General features: G+C 43.6%; 2 protein-coding genes and 1 long non-coding RNA gene across 5 annotated transcripts in view; 2 read left to right on the top strand and 1 right to left on the bottom strand.

The window, feature by feature from the left end:
- The window catches only part of TARBP1 (tRNA guanosine 2 -O-methyltransferase TARBP1), a 104,553-nt gene extending 96,375 nt beyond the window's left edge, over window positions 1–8,178 (top strand). For all 3 annotated transcript variants that reach the window (XM_048843837.2, XM_048843836.2, XM_048843840.2), the window contains 2 exons: window positions 5,449–5,585; window positions 7,775–8,178. In XM_048843837.2, coding sequence (XP_048699794.2) covers window positions 5,449–5,585; window positions 7,775–7,940 — 303 coding nt within the window. In that variant the 3' untranslated portion in view covers window positions 7,941–8,178. The remainder of the gene's footprint in view (window positions 1–5,448; window positions 5,586–7,774) is intronic.
- A 992-nt stretch (window positions 8,179–9,170) lies between these two features.
- Window positions 9,171–11,827, bottom strand: COA6 (cytochrome c oxidase assembly factor 6). Its single transcript, XM_048843842.2, has 3 exons — window positions 11,680–11,827; window positions 10,630–10,781; window positions 9,171–9,809 (listed from the first exon to the last, which is right to left on the bottom strand). The coding sequence occupies exons 2-3, from the start codon at window positions 10,771–10,773 to the stop codon at window positions 9,720–9,722; spliced, it is 234 nt and encodes a 77-aa protein (XP_048699799.1). The 5' UTR covers window positions 10,774–10,781; window positions 11,680–11,827; the 3' UTR covers window positions 9,171–9,719.
- A 112-nt stretch (window positions 11,828–11,939) lies between these two features.
- LOC125633890 (uncharacterized) lies at window positions 11,940–15,556 on the top strand. The gene is made up of 2 exons (XR_007355725.2): window positions 11,940–12,406; window positions 14,116–15,556. It is a non-coding gene; the product is annotated as an uncharacterized LOC125633890 (long non-coding RNA).
- The last annotated feature ends 7,170 nt before the right edge of the window (window positions 15,557–22,726 follow it).

The raw sequence follows: 22,726 nt of genomic DNA, 5'->3' as shown, positions 1-22,726 counted from the left end.
TCTGCTTCACTGACATGATAACAGATCTGCATTTAAACAACATTTTCTACACCCAGCCTATACAGAACACTATAGTAATGATAAATTTATACTGCTTCTGAGACTTGGCTTCTGATAGGTTTCTGACAAATTGAGATTATAAAGACAGGAATAAAGGGAAAAAAATAAATATTGTATTCCAAGGTCCCAGTCAGAGATACCACACAAGCATACTCAGTAGAAAGAAAGCCCATCTACACATCAGCTAATCACCAGTGTGTTCCAGAAAAGGATTCTAGGGTAAATACTAATAATTTCCCATATTATTATATGCAAAAAGGATTTTTTCATATAGAGACAAGTTCATGAGGGAATAAATCTAAAGCTTTATATTTTGTTTGGTTTTGCTCTTCAAAATCATTAGGCTAGCACAGTTCTCAGGAAATGTATTTAGCTGTCTATCAAGATTACAAAAATGATTAGTATTTTCTATCAGTAGAACAACATTATATTTTAAGTGGCCTCTGCATATTCCCAGTTATGAGATGCCTTTCTCTACCCCTTTGTACTGCTAAACTTTGGGAACTATATAAAAAAGAAATATCCATTGCAGCATGCCTCTTTGCAACACTGAACATTTGGAGTTGTTACAAGAAGTCTTCTGCCCAGCCACCTCTGTTCCTTTCTTTCTGTGACTAGTTGTGAGAAAAAAGGCCTTCACTCTGTCAAAAGGACATTTTTAATGAAAAATCTCCTTTTAAATTGTTATAGTTAATACATTATAAATAGTTAATCTTAGGCACTTTCTGTGTAATTGTTTGATTTAGATTCCCAGACTGTCTCAGTCTCTGTCCCTTAAATCTCATCTGTAGAGCCAGCGTGGATACAAAATTTATATCTGCAGATATACAGCAGATATCCGTGGAGCTGCAGAGCTCTACCAGGAATCGTAGTGGCAAAAGCAACAGGATGTTGGGCTGCCGGTCACTGGAGCCAGCGCCCAAGCCGGACAGCTCTTCCGGTGTGGCTGTACGGTCCCCAGCCATACCCACTGGCAGCTGTCCCTAGGTTTGCCAACTTTCTAATCGCACAAAACCGAACACCCTTGCCCCCTGCCCCGCCCGTTCTCTGAGGCCCTGCCCCCACTTACTCAGTAACTCCTCTGTTGCTCTCTCTCCCCCACCCTCACTCACTCATTTTCACTGGGCTGGGGTAGAGGATTGGAGTGTGGGAGGGGATGAGGGCTCTGGTGTGGAGCCGTAGAGGAGGGGACTCTGGGCAGGGGGTTGGGGTGCAGACTCTTGGGTAGGCCAAAGATGAGGGGTTTAGGGTGCAAGAGGGGGCTCCAGGCTGGGGGGTGGAGCTGAGGGGTTTGGAGTGTGGGAGACTACTCTGGGCTGAGGCAGGATGTTGGGGCGCAGGAGGGGGTGATGGCTCCGGGCTCCAGGGTGGGGCCGGAAATGAGGGGTTCAAGATGTAGGGGGGGCTCCGGGCTGGGGCAGGGGGTTGGAGTGCAGGCTCTGGGAGGGAGTTTGGGTGCAGGAGGAGGATCAGGACTGGGGTAGGGAGTTGGGGTGTGGAGGAGGGGCTCAGGGCTAGGGCAGGGGGTTGGGGTGCAGGAGGGGGTGAGGGGTGCAGTCTCCGGGCGACGCTTACCTTGAGGGGCTCCTGGAAGCAGCAACATGTTCCTAGGCGGAGGCGTGGCCAGGCAACTCTGTGTGCTTTCTCTGCCCGCAGGTGCTGCTCCAAAAACTGCCACTGGCTGTCATTCCCAGCCAATGGGAGCTGCAGAGCTGGTGCTCAGGGTGGGGGCAGATCGCGGAGCCCCCCTGACCGTGTCTTCACCTAGGAGCCAAAGGACATGTCACCACTTCCAGGGAGCCACACACAGCCATGTACTGAGCCTGCCAGCTCCGCCAACCAGACTTTTAACAGCCCAGTCAGCAGTGCTGACTCGAGCCACCAAGGTCCCTTTTCGACTGGATGTGCCGGTCAAAAACCGGACACCTAGCAACTGTAGCTGTTCCTGGTTGGGCTAGTGTGTGCAAGATGCAGACCTCTGTGTGGAAGGAACTCCTGTCTGGGAGCGTGTGAGCTGCTTGCACACGCTAGTGTGATCAGGGACAGCTGCCGGTGAGCCTAGGGCCCACCCCAGTAGGCAGGGCTAGAGTCAAGCTCTTTATGATGGAAGCTAACACCTTAGGGTTTAAGGCATGCCTCTCCTGTGCTGCTTCTATGCCCCTCAGTGGTGGACACTCTTTTTCACTACTTCTGAAATGCTCTATGACACCTTCCTTGGGCATGGAGGAGGATGTAGCTAAGGCCTAGTCTTCCCTCCAGTCCCTTCTGGCTGGTGTCCCCGCACACCGGGATTCCACCTTGAGCTCCAGGGCTGAGATGTCTGTGAGCTCCCAGTTGTCAACTTCAGTCCATGTGTTGACTTCTTCAAGCAGGTTTAGGAAGGAGCATCACTCTAGAGATGAGCCTACACATGACGGTCTCCCCCTCCAGGACCTTTAGACTGAGAAATAAAAATTCACATATGTTTGGCTGCAAAACTTAAGACGAGTCTGTGGGCAGCCAGTAGTCTAAGATGGGTCCCTCTGGCACCTGATTACTGGCCATGAAAAAAATTGCTTGTTGTACTGACTAAATCCACTGGCTTCCTTTTTTCTGACACACCTCTTTGGCACTCTTGGTAGCCGGCATGTCAGTACTGTCGTTTTCGGTACCTCTGGCCTATTTTGTACCAGCTGACCTGTCTGTAGGCCAGCTATACTTTATGTCAACAGAGAGGGTGGGGCCGAGTCATTTCTGCTCTGTCAGGCCATTTGGCTGTTGACATGGTGCATATTTGTCACTGGTTCATATCACTAGCCCTGGCAGACATTCAGACAGAAATTACTCGTAGATCACCTCAGCAAGCGGTTCTCAGACAACTACATGTGGTCAGTCAAGGACCTGGTGCTGCAGAGCATCTTTTGCAAGGGGGGATACCAATCAATAGCATATTTGCCACAGACCAGAACAAGAAATCCCAAGTGTTCTGCTCCAGAGATGGCTCCAATCTAGGCCCCCATCAGATGCTTTTCTTACCCTCTGTACGCAGGGACTGATATATGCTTTGCTCCTGGTTCCTGTGAGACTGAGGGTTCTGAGGAAAATGAGGCAAGATGCTGGACTGATTATCATGATGGGCCAAGCAGTTCTGGTATTTGGATCTGATGAACCATCAATACAGCCCCCAATTTCTTACCTGCTGAGAATGACATGGTCTCACAAAACATCCCGGGAGGCTAGATCCACCCCTAGACTCAGTCTCCTTATGTTTGACAGCGTGGATGCTGGCTGGCTGATGTACACCATAAGGTGTTCTCCTGAGGTTCAGAACATTCTGCTCTAAAGCAGAAAAGCCTCAACTAGAATGACTTCTAAAACCAAGTGGTGGTTTTCTGTTTGGACATCTGAGCACCAGCATCTCCCCTAACAACACCCATTTCAACAATACAGAACTATATACTATTACAGAAACATTCTGGGCTTTTTGTCAGCCCCATTTTGTCTACCTAGCAATAATATCTCTATTCTGGGGCTCTCTGTTAGCTCCATAAAGATCTACCTAGCAGTAAAATCTGCATGTCAGGCCACACTGTATTTTCTCACCCTACACTGGCTATATTCCTTACAGACTTTATTCATGCTTTTTCACCCAATTCAGGAGCTGCCCTGGGACCCTCACTCTTGGGATCTCAGTGTAGTATTAACAAGGTTGATTGCTCCCCCACTTTGAACCTTGTATACCACCTATCACTGAAGACTGCCTTTTTAGTAGCCATTACATCAGCTCAGGTAGCGGAGATTGTTTTTCATGGGGGGCTTCTCCTTATATACACAGTTTCATAAGGACAGGCTTACTCTGAGGCCTCATCCCAAGCTCCTGCCCAAAGTGGTTTTGGAATTCCATATGAACCAATTTATTAATCACCAAGTTTCCTTCCCCAAGCGTCACTCAATCCCCTGGGAAGCTAAACTTCATATGCTTGATTTAGTAAGGGCATTGTCATACTACCTTAACGAGACAACATCTTTCAGTAACACACCTAGCCAGTTTGTGATCTTTGCTGATAGGATTAAGGGTCAGGCAATAACCTCCCATTGATTATCAAAATGGGCCTTCACCTGTATAAGGACATATTACAAGGTAGACTAGATCCACCTAGCCACATTAGAGCTCATTCCACTACTGCTCAGGCAGCTTCTGCTGCCTTTGTTTGAAGAATGTACCTGTAACCAAATCTGCAATGCAGCTATGTGGTCCTTGCTCCACATAAACAACAAGGAGTCCAGTGGCACCTTAAAGACTAACAGATTTATTTGGCCATACGCTTTCATGGGTAAAAAAACCACTTCTTCAGATGCAAACTTGGGCATAAGCTTTTGTGGGTTTTTTACCCACGAAAGCGTATGCCCAAATAAATGTGTTAGTCTTTAAGGTGCCACTGGACTCCTCATTGTTTTTGTGGATATGGACTGATGTGGCTACACCTCTGATACTTTGTCCACACAATTTCAAGACACTGTTCTTTAGTAGAGGCTTCCAGATCTCATTCCTGTTTTGGTAGAGCTGTCCTGCAGTCATTCTTTATGTAGGATTCCTTGTACCTGTCTGTAAGCAAACAGACTGCTTGTTTTTGTTAGTCACCAAGAGGGGAATCCACAGGCCAATCGCTTGAAAAAGTTATTGTAACTGTTCTTTACTTACCCATAACTGATTCTTCAAGAGTAGTGCATCTGCATATTCACACTACACGTCCATCTTCACAAGGACTTAGCTGTTAGCAATAAGAAATGAGGCAGTTGTGGGCCTCACTGCCTCTTGTCACCTCAGCTCCTGAGCATTTGTTGCTGTGAATGGATACTTGTGTAGTCCCAGTGGGTGGTGTTTTTCTAGCAGGTTTTCGAAGGTTAGCTATACCAGGGGATTGGACCACATCCCACAAGTGATGAAAAGGCAAAACTCTCAAAGAACCACGGCTATTAATACATAATCTTTCCTTTATCCACTACATTATCTAGCAACAGTTCCATTCTTTTACTGACTTCCTCCTAAAAAGGGTATTTATAATGAGTCATTGTAAACATAAGCTGGGGCAACACCAAATGTCCTGCACTTGATCTGCAGTAACACTCCCATATGATATAATCGTGTACAGATCCAGTAAAACTTATGATCTGTGTTATACGAATATCTGTGAAGCCCAGAGCCCTAGTATATTTCTGTATATTACCAATTACCACCAGTCTGAAAAAAAAAATCTTAAAACTAGTTTAAAATTTCAATTTTTTTTTCTTCTGTAGAATGTTCTATTCTCAACTTTAGAAATGTGTAAACGTTTTTTGTGGTAATATATTTTTATATAGAAAATATTTAAATATTTGTAACATTTCTCCCCTATTCTTAACATGCAGGTGAAACCATCTCAGCTTGTTAATTATTTACAGCAGAAGAAAACTGAAGGCTACACTATCATAGGTGTGGAGCAAACTGCTAAAAGTTCTGACTTGACCGAATACTGCTTTCCAGAGAAATCCTTGTTATTGCTGGGGTAAGTTACAAACAAGCTGTATCTGTAGTTTCCATACTGTGGTCCATCAAGCCACCCTTCCTCGTAAGCAGCAGTTTAATGATTAGAAAATCAAGTTATGTTGGTGGAAGGAAAGAAGAGAGATGGTATATAACAGTATTTCTCTTCCACTTGGTATAAAAGATGTAAAATATAGAACCCCATGGATCAAATATCTTTGTCTTTAACGAGGGCTTTGTAACTCTGGTCTCCGTGGCTCACCTCAAGAATCACACCATTGCACTATTCCTTGGCTAGGGCTTCTTGATGGGACTTTAGAGCCCAATAATGCTAATTCATTTGCTCAGCCACAGAAATCACTGCAGAGCAAAGAGAGTGCCCTCATCTCTCATGAGCAGAATACAGTGGTAATGTAGAGCTTCATAGACGTTGCCTTTTCAGTGAGCTAAAGTTAAATCCAGTAATAAGTCTCTCACATGACAGTATAGTAATAAATGCCCTGAGTCTCTTTTGTAATGTGACAGCCTCTCTTTCACTCACCCTCCTTTTTCACACTTTTGTTTTCCTATGTTGCACACTTTGGTTAACCCATTTTATCTTCAGCATAGCTATGTGATGTTATTTTCAGTGACCTCATTCAGAAGGGGGTACAGTCTGTGTAAGCAGTACTTACTGAGGTGCTGCCACTGGAAATAGCAGACCTGGATGCCTATGACCAGTGTGGTAATATTTAAGATATTCACAAGTATTTAAGTGATTGGATATCCCCTAGCTGGCCCATCCATGGAAACCCAGAAATCTCTCCAGGATCAGACTTTCTATTTCTGCATAAAAGTAAAGAAATTGATACCTTGCTTTTTGTTGCTTTTATTTCTACATTAATGGGGAAATACTATGATCAGTAATTGTTATATGTGAACCACCCCTTCTATTGAGTATGCTATTATAATTCAGCATCTTCCATTTCTGAGTGATTTTAAGTTTTTGTGACAGGGCAACTAATAGCATTGGCTAAAGCTATAGGAAGAGATTAGTGCAACCTTTGCTACAGTTCTGTTAAACTTCAGTCTTGATCTGCAACATTTGTGTTATCAGCAGGAATTCTAGTTTTCCCTGATAAAAAAAACCAAACTTCTCTGATTTAAAAAAACCCATAAAAATCCACACTTTTCTGTGATTAAAATGAAATGCTGAACTTTAGCTTTCCCTAACCACACTATCTGTATATAGGTATCAGGTGAACACAATGTTTTATTAATATATTTACATTTGCAAACAAATTCTAAGCTTACCATCAATGTGAAATTTGTCCTAGCCAAACTCAGTGACTTGATCTTTAGGGATGATTTTTAAAGTTTTTGGCATCTTTTCATAACTTTAATTACATCTGGAGGCTGAAGTGAAATTTGAGATGCATTAAAACATGAACTCCTATAGGCCACTGAGTAACCTCTGTATGCAAGAAGCAGTTGATTGGGGTATGTTTAGCTATGTAAATTTAAAGCCCATTCAAAAATCAACTATAAGAGTGGAGAGGTTGCATACACTGAATAAGTGATACTGGTACTTTCAATAAAATTTAGTTAAAATAAAAACATATATTAACTATTTTCACAAAATGTAAAAACTGAAGATTCTCTGTAAAAATGCAAATTCCATGTTTTCCCGTGGCAAAAAGATTAAACAAGGATCCCTGCATAGTCTCATGTTTAAGATGTGGAAAACATCTATTAGGATAAGACCGTTTGGTTCATTTTGGTTGTGACTTAACCAAAATATAAATCTGAGTTTTTCTTAAAGCAAAAAGATAGTGGACTAAACTACTACACTGTCTAGTTTCCGTTATCTTCAGTGTTTCTGTAACATTTGCTGTTGAAGCAAGACACTAGTTCTAGTATTTTGTAAGTAAGTTTTCGATTACAATGCTATGGAATTTTTAGGTTTTCTTTTTTTGTGCTCATCAGTTATACGTATGAAGAAGTAAGCATCAACTGCATGGATAAGAAACTTATCCCATGATGGGTGGAGCTGGCAGCAAGTAGTGTTGTGAGTGGTGTTTGCTACTGAAGCTCATTTCTTGTTTTTTTCTGTTGTGGGACACTCAGGTTTCTCCAGACAGGTGCATATTGGAGACAGCATGAAGTGATATTTCTTCTATTTCTTCTTTTCTGGGTAAAAGACTTACATCTTTTTAATTTCCTCCTTATTAGAAATGAACATGAGGGAATCCCAGCAAACCTGATTCAGCATCTGGATGTTTGTGTGGAAATTCCTCAGCAGGGTATCATTCGATCACTGAATGTTCATGTAAGTGGAGCTCTGCTGATTTGGGAGTATACAAGGCAACAACTAATCAAGCAAAAACAACTGAAATAACTGCAGGAGTCTTGTGCCTTATTTGTAATGCAGCTGGATGGCTTTTTATGGTGCTGTAAAATATGTTTTTAAACACATGGAATAATTACAGACTCAGGGTGAATGACGATGTTTTTAAATTTTGCATGTCATACAATGGTGGTGTGTAGTACAAAAATTGTTTTTAAATTCCTTAACGTATTATCTGATTATATACAATTGTTTTATTGGTAATAAATAGTCATGTTTGTATTGCTTACATATGTATAGTTCTCTTATTGCAGTGGAAGCAACCAGAGTTAATAGACTCTTCTCCCCTTGAACACACAATTCAGTGACATTTAACTGTTTCATACAGTGTACTTCAAAATGTAGGGTTTTTACAATAGCAGTTGTTCGGATCACAACAGCTGTAGTTGAGGTTAAAATGGTTTTAATTTGATCGCCCATACTCACACCTAACACCCTTGTGTAGTCTGTGGTAAGATGCTTTGTTTTCTGCAGCATCTAGGTACAGCAGACCTGAAATTCTGCAGCTGTCTTAGGTGAATTTAAAAACTGACATTAAGTATGAAATATCTATTATTATTCCTTCATGATGGTCATTTTCATATTAAATTCAGTTTTTTACACTCCCCCTAAATTTTCAACATACTGCAGATTTTGAATTGATAACATTTTTAGAAGTGAAGCTGGAAGTTTTGGCAGAGGACCAGTTAGGGTCTTTTACATCAGGAAATGAGGAGGTGGTTTAGGAGTATGGGATAAATCATGTCTATAAATGTTAGTGAACCCATTTTTAAAACCCAGGTTTTAAACACCTAAACAATGTTTGCTGATCCCAGTAAACTCTATGCTTGGTAATTTATTAGGGTGAATTGTTCAGTGTAGGGCCCTGTCCTAATACACAACACTTTCTTAAGCCTTTTTCACTGACAATTTGGAAAATTCCATTTTTAAAGCAGCTGCTATTTTGCCTAAGGACTACCTCACGTAAAACAAACCTTTACTAAAGCAAATCCATTGTGAATAATACAGGAGTTGGTTATATCATTGCCACCAAATTATACAAACAAGGACATAAGAAATCATACCTGTAGCATTGTATTTTTCAAATATTTTGGTGACATACTTAATGACTGAGAAACTGTTCATCTACATTAGTGGCATAAGAATCTCAACTATAATTGTGCGGATATTTATAAAAATACATAAATGAAAACCAGCTACATAAGAAATGAGATACAGTGGTTATTTATACCTCTTGATCTTTATCTAAAACATGGCCATACAGTAGGACAGCAGAAATTAATTGATTCACAAAATTTTCAAAGAAATAGCATAGAGTGTACCTGCTCACTTACACTGACACATTATCTTCATAGAGAAGGGGGGAAGATGCAGGAGCTTTTTAGAAAAGTTAGTTCACGTGCATTGAAAAACTTGTCAAGTTTGAAAACAGTTTAATATTCTCCCAAAAATATAAATGTATAGTTCAGTGCATTAATTTCTGGGAAACACTGCTTTTCATCCTAGTTACACAATAAAAAAATTCAGGTATAGGAAAAATTATATACCATATTTCTTTGATATACACTCTTACAGACAGTCAGTCTTTTTCATTTAATTACTGTTCTCCCACAAAAGTGAGACATTGCAACAAGGAAAGCAGCATGAATTTCTAGAGATACAGTGTAAGTTACCAGTTACTTTTAACTCAAGGAGTTCTCCTTGCATTTCAGTACTTCTCTTCCATAAGATTATTCTTTCATTGATTGTGTTTCATAAATTGATGCGTAGCTATGACTTTTCAGTAGTCCCAGGAAATTCTCCTGCTTGAAGCTGTTCTTTGTATTTTAAAAAGTCTCTTCTTTTGTCAAAGTATTTTACCTGTTTTAAAAAGAGATCACTTTATGTTCATCAAAGCAAACTGGTGTAGTATGGGACTCCAACATGAAAAGTTCTTATTCACACATCATCTAACGGGATTACGGAAAGAACAGTCTTCGATCACATACACACTTGACCAGATTGATACTGAAGTTGGGTATGTTAATGGTTTAGAATGTGAACTCCGTCACTGGAGCAGAAAAAATGGGATGTAGCACATTGTAATATTGGTCTCAAAGTGCCATGCAATTGCAAGCCCTGCCACTATTACATGAGCGTTCTCCCCTTGAGATCTGTGTTTTCACTTCTGCGATATTATCCATTAATTTCCCTGTTTCTGGGAGTTGACAGGACGTTTCCCAAATACCTTTCCAGTGGTATAGCAACATAACTTAGATAGAGTGAAATCTACTTCACCAATTATCTGGCTAGGTAGTCTTCTGGATTTAATACTCATTGTTTTGTTTTTTCAGTGTACTACTCCATGAAACAAATACCCAATCTTTAAGAGGATCTACAGCAGTAACGCGTTGCTCGCTGTGCAGCAGAAGTTAACTATTTGTAGAGCATTGCTTACATTTGTGTTTATGCCAGTGTACAAATATTCTGGATAGTTACATAACTGGAAAAATTAAAGGGAAGCAGTGTCAAACGAAAAAACAAAATATTACTGTAAGGTATTAAGGCATTATGAATAATGTAGATTGTGGCATTACTTGAGAATGCTTATATGAATTAATTTGCAGAAGAAATTCATTTTTGATACAACACAACTGTCAGGTTGCATCTTATGACTGGTGAAAAAACTACTAGCACTCACCCATTGTTGTGGACACCTAGATTCAAAAGAACATCTAAGCTTCTGACACCTAGATGCATCTTCCATATTTTCATCTAAGCATTTCCAGTATTCATCCCTGGCTCCCCAGCAAGCCTTCCTTTCCTCCATTGATGGTGCTGACATTTTTATTACTGGCAAAATAAAATAAAATTGTAAATGTCTTGTCCCTGATAAACACTTTGATCTGCCTATTGCCTCAAGTTTATTCACACACAAATGTTGCACTGGTTAGTGAAAAAGGTCCAAGAACTGGCAAGATGTGAGACTTCATTTGTAATGGCTTCAATAACCCTGAGTGTGCCACTTGATTTTGTCCCACAGTTAACTGGAGAGCTAAATAAAATGAATCATATTGCTGATATGCAGATGCTGTACGTCTGAGAAGCTTAACCATACAAGAAGTTATAGCCACCAAAATTTAATTTTAGAAAGAGGGCAGGTGCTTCACATCAGCCGGCTTCTACTTACAGGAACCAGAAAGGGTCTGCACTTTAACTGAATACCAGCGCAAATTACAAATCAGGGCATATGCTCCCTTTTAAATAGCAATAGGAAACACCAAACCACACTTTAAATCAGTCTAGTGACATGACAAACTGCATTAATCCTCTCCCCCCCCCCCCACGCCCCCCTTTCCTGGCCCCTGGTACATGTTACAGTTTAATAACAGGAATCTGAAGTTATTTCCGCAGGCCCCAAACTGACAGACACTCTGATCGGGGGGTGAAAAGGAGGCGCCTGCACAGCGAAACCACCACTCCCGTGAGAGAGCGGCTGAAGTCAGCCCACCCCTCTGGGGGAGCAGTAGGGAAACCGGGGCTCGGAGCGTCTCCCTGGCCCCACGAGGCGGATTAACCCCCCGGCACACAGAACCCCCCCCGCGTTGCGACAGGAGAACTCAGAGAGGGGCCGGCCACGGCCCCGCCGCGCGCACGGGTTCGGGGCAAGCCCCGCGCCCGGCCCCGTCTCCTCCGGCAGAGCCGGAAGGGGGGATTCTGGCGTCTGTCCCCCGGCACCTGACTCACTCACCCGCCCCCGCCGCGTCCCTCCAGCGTCCGCCCAGCTGAGGCCGTGACCCCGACCCGGACCGGATACAGATCCAGAGAGCCGGAAGTGACGGTAGCAAAGACAACACCTGGAGGGGACCGAGATGGCGCGTGCGCAAGGCTGGGGGGCGCGGGGCTGCCGTTTCCGCGTTGCTTGGAGACACGCCCGGGCCTAGTAGCGTCACCTCTTCCTGTCACTCTCGCTCCCGGCTGCAGCGTTGGGCAGGGGGCGCTGAGGTCCCGCGGGGGCTGCTGGGGCCCGGGGCGGGGTGGGAGCGGACCCGTCTGGCCCAGGCACAGATATCCTGGTTCTTAGGCGAAGGGGCGGGGGCGGAGCCGGAGCCAGGTTGGCGCTGCGGGCTCCCCAGCCGTCAGGCCGGGCGCTGGGGTCCGGCAAAGCCCCGCTCGCTGGTGCACAGCCGAGTCCTGGCCTCGGGCTGCAGCCCCGGGGGGAGGTTGCACCTGGCTGGGCTGAAGTGTGAATCCTGAACGTGGCTTTTTGTTGCTCCCGATCGACTCCTCTCAGGCTGCTCGGCTGGCACCATTGACACACGGCGCAACACCCGGCCCTGCCAGTGCTGAGCCCGGCGCGTGTCGCCGCTTCCTGGGCCGAGGCTGGTCTTTGGTCTCTCCCAGTCAACGCTGCTGGGGCGCGGGATTCAGGAGGCAGCCAAGCACGGGCATGTGGAGGAGACGTGATAGGAGCACAGGTACTAGTATGTAGGTTTACTGTCGCAACCCGGTTACCTCTCAGGACATACTGACGAGCTGGAGAGAGCTAGAATGACACACCTGCGACCAGTGTCCAAACGAGGGGTGTTCCCCTCTGTTCTGAAGTGTGGAGGCAGATGGATAACTAGGGCCCTACCAAATTCACAGTCCATTTTGGTAAATGTCATGGTCATGGTATTTTAAAAATCTTGAATTTCACGGTTTTGGATATTTAAATCTTAAATTTCATGGTGGTGTAACTGTACGGGTCCGGACCCAAAAGAGGGCCATAGGGGAGGGTCGAAAGGCTATTATAGGAGGGTCATGGTATTGCTGCCCTTACTTCTGCACTCCCTTCAGAGCTGGGTGGCCGGAGGGTGGCAGCTGCTGGCCAGGAACTCAGCTGTGAAGGCAGTGCTGACACCAGCAGCAGTGGAGAAGTGAGGATGGCAATACCGTACCATGCCATCCTTACTTCTGTGCTGCTGCCGGCAGAGGCACTGCCTTTAAAGCTTGGGCGGTCAGAGAGCTGCAGCTGCTGGCCAGGTGCCCACCTCTGAAGCCAGCACTGCCACCAACATTAGTGAAGAAGTAAGGGTGGCAGTACCATACCATGTCACCCTTCTGCACTGCTGCAGGCAACAGCGCAGGCTTCTGGGATAGGTGCCCAGCAGCCACTGCTCTCCGGCAGCCCAGCTCTTCAAGCAGCATGGAAGTAAGGGTGGCAATACCATGACCCCCCTACAATAGCCAGATCTCACAGGGGAGACCAGCTTTCATGGTTTGTGACATGTTTTTCATGGCCATGAATTTGGCAGTGCCCTACCAATAAATGTGGCTGTTTGTAGGGCCTAGGAACCACCCCTTCCTGGACTTTTCTACCACCACACATACATGGGCAGTGGACCAAGAGCCTCTGCTTCTGACAGAGCTTTGGGGAGTTTTTCTAAGTCCCCTACCACCACCACCTTCCCCTTCCGAAAAGGAAAAGACATTTTTACTTATTGAAAGCAAAATATAGTAACTCCTTGCTTAACATTGTAGTTACATTCTTGAAAAATACGACTTTGAGCAAAACAATGTTAAGTGAATCCAGTTTCCCTAAAGAATTAATGTAAATGGGGGGTTAGGTTCCGGGGAAAATTCTTCTGCCAGACAGAAGACATTATATACATATACTGCATAAGTTTTAAACAAACAATTTAATACTGTACTCAGCAATGATGATTGTGAAGCTTAGTTGAGGTGGTGGAGTCAGAGGGTGAAAGAGGGTGGATCATCCAGCTGCTCCTCTTGCTGTTCTTTCCAAAGTGCCTGGGGTTGGGGGGGTTCTTAACCCCTGGCTCTGCCAAGGCCTGCCCCGCACTTCACCCCTTCCCCCAAGGCCCCACCCCCACCCTGCTTCTTCCTGCCTGCACTCCACCCCCACCCCATCTCTTTCCACCCAAGTGCGGTGCCTCCTTGCTCCTACCCCTTCCCCTCCCAGACCATCCTGAACGTCGCGAAACAGCTGATTGCTGTGGGTGGGAGGTGTGGGGAGGGAGGGGTGAGTTGCTGATCTGTGAGGCTGCTGGTGGGCTGGAGGCGCTGGGTGGGTGGAGGGGAGCTGATAGGGGTGCTGCTGGCCTATCCTGGTTTCAAGCCCCCATAGCCAAACAACGTTATAAGCAAACATTGCACAACTTTAAATGAGTATGTTCTCTAATAGATCAACAATGAAACAACGTTAACCGGGACAACATTAAGTGAGGAGTTACTGTACCCAATATTCCTGGGCTCCTTCTGACCAGGGGGTTTCTTGGAGCTCGCCCTTCCTGAACCTGTTCATCTCCCATGCAGAAGTGGGGATTATTGCTTGGACAGACCTGTCCCCCGGCCCCAACTCAGGCCATGTCTGACGGGGACAAGAAAAAACAACCCAAATATCTCCCCTGCTCCTCCCCACTCCACCTGGGGCCACATGGCACAGCCGCTGTTCCTCAGTCACAGTGAAAGATGACCCAGAGGTAAAGAGGAGGATTAGGTCCCTCAACTGCCCTTTCCACACTCGGGCTGGTGGTGGCTGCAGTCATAGAGCCTCAGGCTGCAACAGTGGTGCCCATCCTCTAACTTCTGCCCAACATGCTCAGTTCCACTGGTCTCAAGGGCTGTGGTTTAAGTGACAAAAAATGGCCGCTGACTGCAGACAGCAGACTCCTAGAAGGTGTAGCACATAGTAAGCAATATCATAATTATGTAGAAACATACACTGTAGAATATATGAATTCTGATGTATATGCTTACACATTAGTACTGCTTTGTATGGTGCTCAAAAACCTGGTCACAACTATGATCTATATGTTCTAGCAGGTTTTAAGTTGTTTCAGTCTGTGACAGTCAGTTTTAATTCTTTGTGCTTCTGTTTGTAATACTTGTGACGCTGTATGGTATGGAATATGTGGGACACTTTATGATATTGTTGATAACAATATTATAAAAGCGTGATGAATCGTTCCAGGTATGCCGAGTGAGGTATCTGTGAAAATGTTATAATTTGCCGAGCATGATAATCTTGTTTATATGTTTGTATCACCTTGTATTATAAGCTATAGATATGTATGGTATATCTATGTTTCCAAACTTGTGCTATGTTTCTCGGTGACATCCTAGACCGATTGGCATCAGCAGTAAGCCTGCTTGATGGCCCATCAAGGGTCGTCAGCGGTACAATGAACCCATTGAAAGGAGCCAGGGAATACACCTTATGAGTCAGCATGACTTGTAGGGGCATGGCTATGGACCGAAAACTCAAAGCCTTTTCCATGCCCATGTGTTGTAAAGTTTGTGTTTGGGACACAGGAAGTACAAGCCACATGGCAAGAGAAATGTAAAGGGCAGCTGCATCATCTCCATTTTGTATTTGATCCTGTATCTTACTTCTGGAGTAACTTTTCTACAAACTGAAGCTCTGAACAAAGGACTGAATGACCCATCCAAGCAGTGGACGTGTTCCAGAGGGACTTTCAAGTCAGCAGACTCACCAGTATTGCTAAGAACCTGATAGGTGGACTTTGAAGTCTATGTTGTATCTGAGTGCTTTACTATTTAACAATTATCTTCTTGTTCTTTCTTTTTTTCTTTATAATAAACCTTTAGTTTTACATACTAAAGGATTGGCTGGCAGCGTGATATTTTGGGTAAGATCCAACCTATATTGACCTGGCAATGTGGCTGGCCCTTTCAGGTGCAGAAGAACATTTTGTATAGTGAGCAGAGTGTTTTAAATCACTTCTCACTGTACTGGACCTGCATGCTGATTAGGAGCAAGAAAACTGGAATGCAGTAAAAGGGGGCTGTGTGATTTTTTTTTAAACTTCTTGATAACCAGTGTGAGAGATCAAAAGTACAGTCTGTGGCTGGTAGGTGAGTTTAACTTTAGTGTTAACCACCAGTTTTGTGAGTATTTGCTCTCCCTTTTGCAGCCTGCCCTGACCTTTGCATGTTCAGTGAGGGCTCCGTCAGGCATCCCAGGTCACACTCAGTAGTTGTTGCATATCAGTATAGAACTTCATTTTGCCAACTTTTTTCCCACTTGTATTTTCAGTGGAGTAAAAATTTACATAGCTCCTTAAATTTCCTTCCTTTACATATGCACCAATATCATTGATTTTTCTCATCTACAGGGAATCAGTGAATTTTTAAAGGGAGAATATTGAAAACCTGGAGGATATTAAGTTAAAAAACGGTTAAAGTAGGTCACAGGATGTCATTTTCATTTAAATGTTTCTATGTGATATTGGAGGGTTGTTTTGTTTTTGTTGTTGCACAAGATGAATACAGAACATTTTATGTTCCTGTTCGTCTGTGTTTCTGTTGTCTTCATCTAGTCTGCAAAATGTATCCAGAGTGAAGAACAGGAGAAGGAAGTCCCTGTCTGTGTGGGGGTTTGAATGCTTATAGCAGTTGGGAAGGGAGTTTGATTGACAGCTCTGGAGACCTGTGCTTATAAATAGGACTGGTAGGGCACTGCCAGGGGCAGCGAGCTTCCACCATGAGGCCCTGCCACTATAACTTAACCCTGAGCTGAAAGGAACCATCTCCGAATGTAGCAGAATAGTTTGGGTTCCTACTTTGCTATGACTGTTCACTACAGTGCCAATTAATAACAACTGGGGAAGTGGTTTTTGTGTGCTGGTGCCTATGTGAATTGTGAATTGCAGCTTGACTGAGCCCACCAGCTCGTTTCACATAGACCTCCCCAGCAGCCTTCAAATAATTACCACAAATATCTTTTGTCATTACTGATATCTGGGTGGGTTTAAACCAGTGACCGGTGCAAAACAAGAATGAATAAACAGTATTTTTTTAGTATGATGAGAACTTACCCTTAGCACCTTTATAGGGTAATACATCTAGTTTAAGATCTGGTTATTGGGGTGACTGGTCAGCTCAGCTTGAAAACACAATCACAGTGGAAATACTAGAGAGAAATACAGAATAGTAAATCCTATTTAATGGTTTTATTTCTGGCTTGGGAATAAGCTAGCAGAGTTCCATGTTTGTACCCAGAAGAATCATGGCTTTCATTTTATAGACCAGAAGCCTATAAACTCTAAACATTTTTGCTGTTTACTGGTGGCAGCCTAAAAAGCAGTGGAGTTTGTTTCCATGGGAACCCACAGAGCTGCAATTTTGAACAGTCTGGAATTTTGACAGCAAGAGACAGGTTTGTAAGAGGGGCCTGATCCTGCGAGATACTGAGCACTTGCAGCTCCGAATGATGTGAGTGGGAGCTGGTCGGTGTCTAGCACTCCTCAGCACCACACCTTAAAAGCAGAGTCTAAGATTTACAAGTACAGCATTACATTTCTGCACTGGGGACACTTGATGCTAGAGTCACAAAAGGACTTAGGTGCCTAACTACCACTTTAGGCACCTAAATCCCAGAATCAGGCCCCACTGGGATTCACAAAACGCTTGCTCGGCTGCCACCAAATGCTATAGGAACCTAAACTCACTTTACACCTATGGTTTTGCAGTTAAAGTTCCCTAGGCATCTACGTTTCTGTCTCTGAGCATGCTCATTGCTGCCCAATACCAGGCATCTGGATGCATAAACCCCAGAGCGATGCACGAACCATGAGAAGATAGGCATTCTTCTGCCTAACTCAGCTGTAGGACTTGATCTGATAAGCATGCTCTGAGTTTGAGCCCTACAGGTGAGTTTACACAAAATGCCAAGGACAGGGAGGAGGTCGTGCCTCATAAGCTTTAGCCCAGCAGTTAGGGTACTCATTAGGGTATCCCTAATTCTCATCCCCTTTCCCCCTGAGGAGAAGGGATTTAAACAGAGGTCTGCTACCTCACAGGTGAGTACTCTAATATTACACTTGGCTACAGGGGAGTCTGATGTGGGCCTTTCTCAGTTTCTCCTGTTGAATCATAGAAATGTAGGGCTGGGAGGTACCCTGAAAGGTCATCAAGTCCAGCCCCCAGGCTGAGGCAGGACCACCTAAACCTAGATCATCCCTAGCAGGTGTTTCTCCAACCTGTTCTTACAAACCTCGAATGATGGGGATTCCATACTCTCCCTTGGAAGCCTATTCCAGAACTTAACTGAACGAATCTGAAACTTAACATCACCTTCTTTCCTGTTTGCATAAACTTTGCTTTGAGGGGTAATCCTGTAGCCAGACAGACAGCCCCCCCTCTCAGACCAGCATTGCTGGAAACACAAGGGAGCCAAAACAACAGGGCACTTAACATCAATTCCAGCACAGCCTTTGAAGCTGTGAGAAGCACAGGTGTGCTGCTCCAATGTGCCTCTGGGAACATATACAACGATTAGGCTCCCAGCAGACAGAGAAGCTGTGACAGACGTGGCTCTTAGCCCCTACTAAATAGCGTGATGCACACACCCCAACCTCCTAGGTGGGAAAATATTTACCCTAATAAAAGGAATGTCCAGTAGTCGACACTTATTGTTTCTCTCCCTTGCAAGTGTAAACTACTCTTGCGAGAGCTGGCGTTGCCCAGACAGACCAGCCCCAATTTGGCATAAGAAAGGAGAAAGAGAATAAAGGAGTACAGAGGTATAAGTACGGGACCTACAGCACCATGATTTTTGAGTGCTTTTCACTATCTATCTGCTGGTCAGATAAGTGACAGCCTCCCAAGGCTTCTGCAGCTAAGAGGGTCCCTAAGCCTTGCCCCTTATTTGTCTTTCCGTGGAATTGAGTGACCGATCCTGGCTTGGCACTGCTGGAATCGAGAGATGCAAGGAGGGTAAGAAGCACCCACACCTGATCTCCTATCTTTTGTGTACACATATTTTGAAATAGAGCTCTATGCTTTGTTTTCTTTCTTTGGGATTGTGGCTTCAGTTTTGTAACTTGTTTGTGTGTGTAACATCTCTACATTTAAATAAGTAGGCACTAGCAATTTTGTAACCACATGATTAGAATCTAGTTTAATAAATTTTGGTAACCATTTGTGCATAAGCCTGACTTGTTTCTCTGGTTTACTGTAAAGCAGCCAACATAATTAAAGAACCTCAGCCGTTTTGGCTATAAAGCCTGGCCATTAGGTGAGAGTACTAAGAGCCTAGCGTTGAGTTGTGCCGCCTCCACGGGGCAAACTCTTGGGGCCCCTGTCAGTCAATCCTGACTGCCCACTGCGAAGGAGCTCTGAGTTCTAGCAGTTAAAGTCACGGGTGTGGAGAGGCTCTTAGTGCTGCCATTGGGGCACCTGTCAGTCAGTGTTGACTGCCCACTGCGAAGGAGCTCTGAGCTCTAGCGGTTAAAGTCACGGGTGTTTAGGACCTTGGAGCATCCGTCAGCCTAGCCCGGGCTGCCCGCCGCGAAGGGGCAGTGCGTGCTAGCGGTTAAAGTCACGGATGGTATAAAACGGGCATAGCTGGCACCTCACCAAACATCCTTGGCCATCGGCTAACAAATCCTCAGAAGAATCCACTTCAAAGGGGGACTGTACTATAAAAGTGAGGGGGAAAAACACTCCATATATTCTCTCTTTCTATCACTCTCGCTCGCTCTTTCACCTAAGAAGACAAAGGATCCAGCCCTTTGGACTGTGAGGGCAGCACCTGACTTGAGAATTTGGTGAGCTGGAACATGTGGTAAGGGATTTTACCCTGAACCAGTCTAGTTTGTTTAGTTACTAGAAAGCATTTTATCTTTATTTCTTTTGTAACTATTTCTGACTTTAATACCTTATACTTGTATTCACTCAAAATCTATCTCTTTGTAGTTAAATAAATTTGTTTAATTCTTTAATCAAAACTAATCTAGTGCTGTGTTTAAACAGAATTATTTGGTAACACCAGTTAAAGTAGCGAACTGCTGTACATTGATCCCTTACAGGGGCAACAGACCGCTAACATCTGAACTGTCCAGGAGAGGGCTGGACACTGCAGAACACACATTTTGGGGGAAAATCCGGGACTGGGAGTATGTGGTAATCAAGGCTGGTGTGTTGCCGACAGTCTGTTAGAGTCAGAATTGCTGTACCAGGATTGCAGCTATACACAGACACTCAGTGTGCGACCTGCATGCTGTTTGTGTGTGGCTAAGACTGGGGTTTATATCAGCAAGGCATTGTGAGGCATCCAAGGTTGCGGGGCAGATGATGATACCACCTCTCGCTAGTCTGTATTGCACCCCATCTGGGAGGTGAGAGAGCCAGGATCCAGTCCCCCTACTCCACTTCAAATTATTTATCCACAGTGCAACAGCTTCGGGGCTTGAACTAGGGCTTGCCCGCATCCCAGGTGGGTATTCTAACCACAGTGTTAAAAGGTCACTCATAAACTTTACTCTTTATTGTAAATGTAAGGGAGTTGTGACCTTTTTTTACTTCAGCTAAGGACTCACCAATCTGAAAAGGTTAAGAAACACTGACCCAGAGATATCCGTGCACCTCAAAACGGCCAAGCCAGGAACTTTATCTACAGCCATTTATTTGGCCTCCAAGATTGAGATGGCTGAGGACTTGGATCACCTCCTGCCCCCCAAAAAGCTATGCCCCATGGTAAAGCTTTTCTAGTCTACCAATACAACCAAGTTATGGATTGCAGCTATGAAGCAGTTGTCCCTTGACACAGATTCTTCATAGTTAAGATTTGTATCATGGACAAGCAAGAACTGTAATTTAACCATATCTTTTTAATTGAGCTAAATCGTGGCAACGCTGGTGGACATGGCTCAGCATTCACATCGCACTCCCTGTCAGCACCCGGCCCAAGCCAGGGAAGCTAATGATCCTAGCAGCAGACAAAATTCAATGATGAATCCTGGTCATGTGCTACCTGAGGCATGTTGCGCATACGCTAAGAAGATGATGGCAATGCTGCTGTCACTGGGTGAAGGGAAAACCATGTTGTAACCTTGTAACCTCTGACTCAGTTGTGTTTGTAGATGGGCTGTGAAGTATGAAATTAGATAACCTCAGATTTTTTTCTTCCAGAAACACAGATAATTTGGTTAAAACGTTGGAGTCCTCTCAACAGGACTTTAGTAGAGGGTTATATATATATATACATATATATATATGTATAATTATGTATAATTAGACCACCACCCCAACTTTCAAAACCTGGGCAAGTTAGAACATGCTTAGCTGGAAGAGCTTAAAAAAACAATTATGCTAGAAGTATAACAGACTGTTTGCTCCAACGTTACTCAGAGCAGCTGGGAAACTAGATTACATGCAGGAAGCAGGCCTGTAAATCAAAGATATTAAATCAAATGTAATGGTGCTGCCACGTTAGCATTAAAAAAGATCTCAAGTAATTGAGTTCAGCAGCAAAAATAAATAAATAAAATTCAGAACCAGGTAATGCAAACTTTTTTGTTTAACGCTGTGTTTAATTTGAATGTTTATGGTAAACAAGACACAAAACAGACCGTGTTTTTCTGAAAACTGCATCCTGTTAACACGTGAGATTGCTGCTGGATAACGTTCAGTATGGTTTGTTGCCTCACTGTTGAGTGTGGCCTAAGAGAAAGAAATTGGGAATGAGTCCATAGAGAGGACCAAGGGCATGGGCTTAGCAGTCCTTGGAGAACCCTTTAAGCCGGCAAAACGGGGAAGAAGGCTTGAGTGATTTTTTTTTTTTTTAAATTTCATTTGGAGTTCCCTTTGTGACTAAAAACAAACCCCAAGGTGGGGATAAGATTTGACCCACTACAACTTGCATGGTTTGTGTGTGGAGCAAGGTGGGGGAAAACTGCCTCCTGCACATTTCCTAATACATGCTTTGACGCAATCCATATTCTAAACTCTTGCAATTTTATTTAAACATGCAGTGATAGCTGGACTATTTTTTGTAAGCCACAGTAGTGTGGTACTGTTTATTGACTAGTGTTTATAAAGGAATTTCAGATCCTCTGATGGAAAACACTATAAAAATGCAAAGTATTTATTACGATTATTATTGAAAGGGGTGATGTAAATGTAGGATATTATTAGTGCCTATTGAATAGCAGAGAATGTTTTTCAAACATTTTTAATTGAATTCAGAAGTAAATTTTGATTGAACCATGTTTGACTCTTTTATGATCAAACATTTGAGAATTAAAGTTTTACTAGCATGAACATTATAGAAAAGTGAATTTCAGGTTCAACTACAGGACTATTTGCTGATAGCAAATAGCAAATTGTATTCTGAATTTTCAAATTCACAGTTTGTGATGTATTGGTCAGTTACTTTGGTCATCCAATCAAGGAACAGAAACAGTACCATGTGACTTTATGGGTAGTTTATCAGCACAATAGAAACTGCACAGTTTGGATATTTGTGATGAACTGTTTTTAGTGAACTCCAGACCATGAATTATTCACTGTAAAAATTTGCAAATAATTTTGTAGAATGAGCACACTGGGGAATTTTGCAATCTGTTTGTAGAAAATTCATGAACAGAAAAAAAGGCTTAATTTGTCTAATACTTAAGTTATTTTAAATTATTCATTCAGCTCTAATTATGATTGTGATAATTTTCTTGCCGCTGCTGTAAGAATTCTAAGCATGCCTCTCTTGTCTTTTACTTTGGAGAAAATGTGCCCATAACATAAGAAAGAGAATTACTCATATCAAACTCGTATTAAACCAGAAAGACAGAAATCCTGGCTGATCCCAGACGATTTGTGAGATGAGCCAACTGTGAACAATCAAAGCTTTTGGGGTTCATTTGCTTGTAGTGATTACTGCTGTGTGAAAGAAACGGGTAATCATCTTCCAAGAATGTCCCAGAATGTCTTGAGGTGAAGTGTTTGGGGATTTACATAGTATTCCAGATCTATGATCAGCTGATGCCTGTTGTTGA

Source organism: Caretta caretta, chromosome 3, assembly GCF_965140235.1.
Source record: "Caretta caretta isolate rCarCar2 chromosome 3, rCarCar1.hap1, whole genome shotgun sequence".
NCBI lineage: Eukaryota > Metazoa > Chordata > Testudines > Cheloniidae > Caretta > Caretta caretta.
Note: the sequence above shows the minus strand (reverse complement) of the source record. Positions and strands in the feature narration are given on the sequence as shown.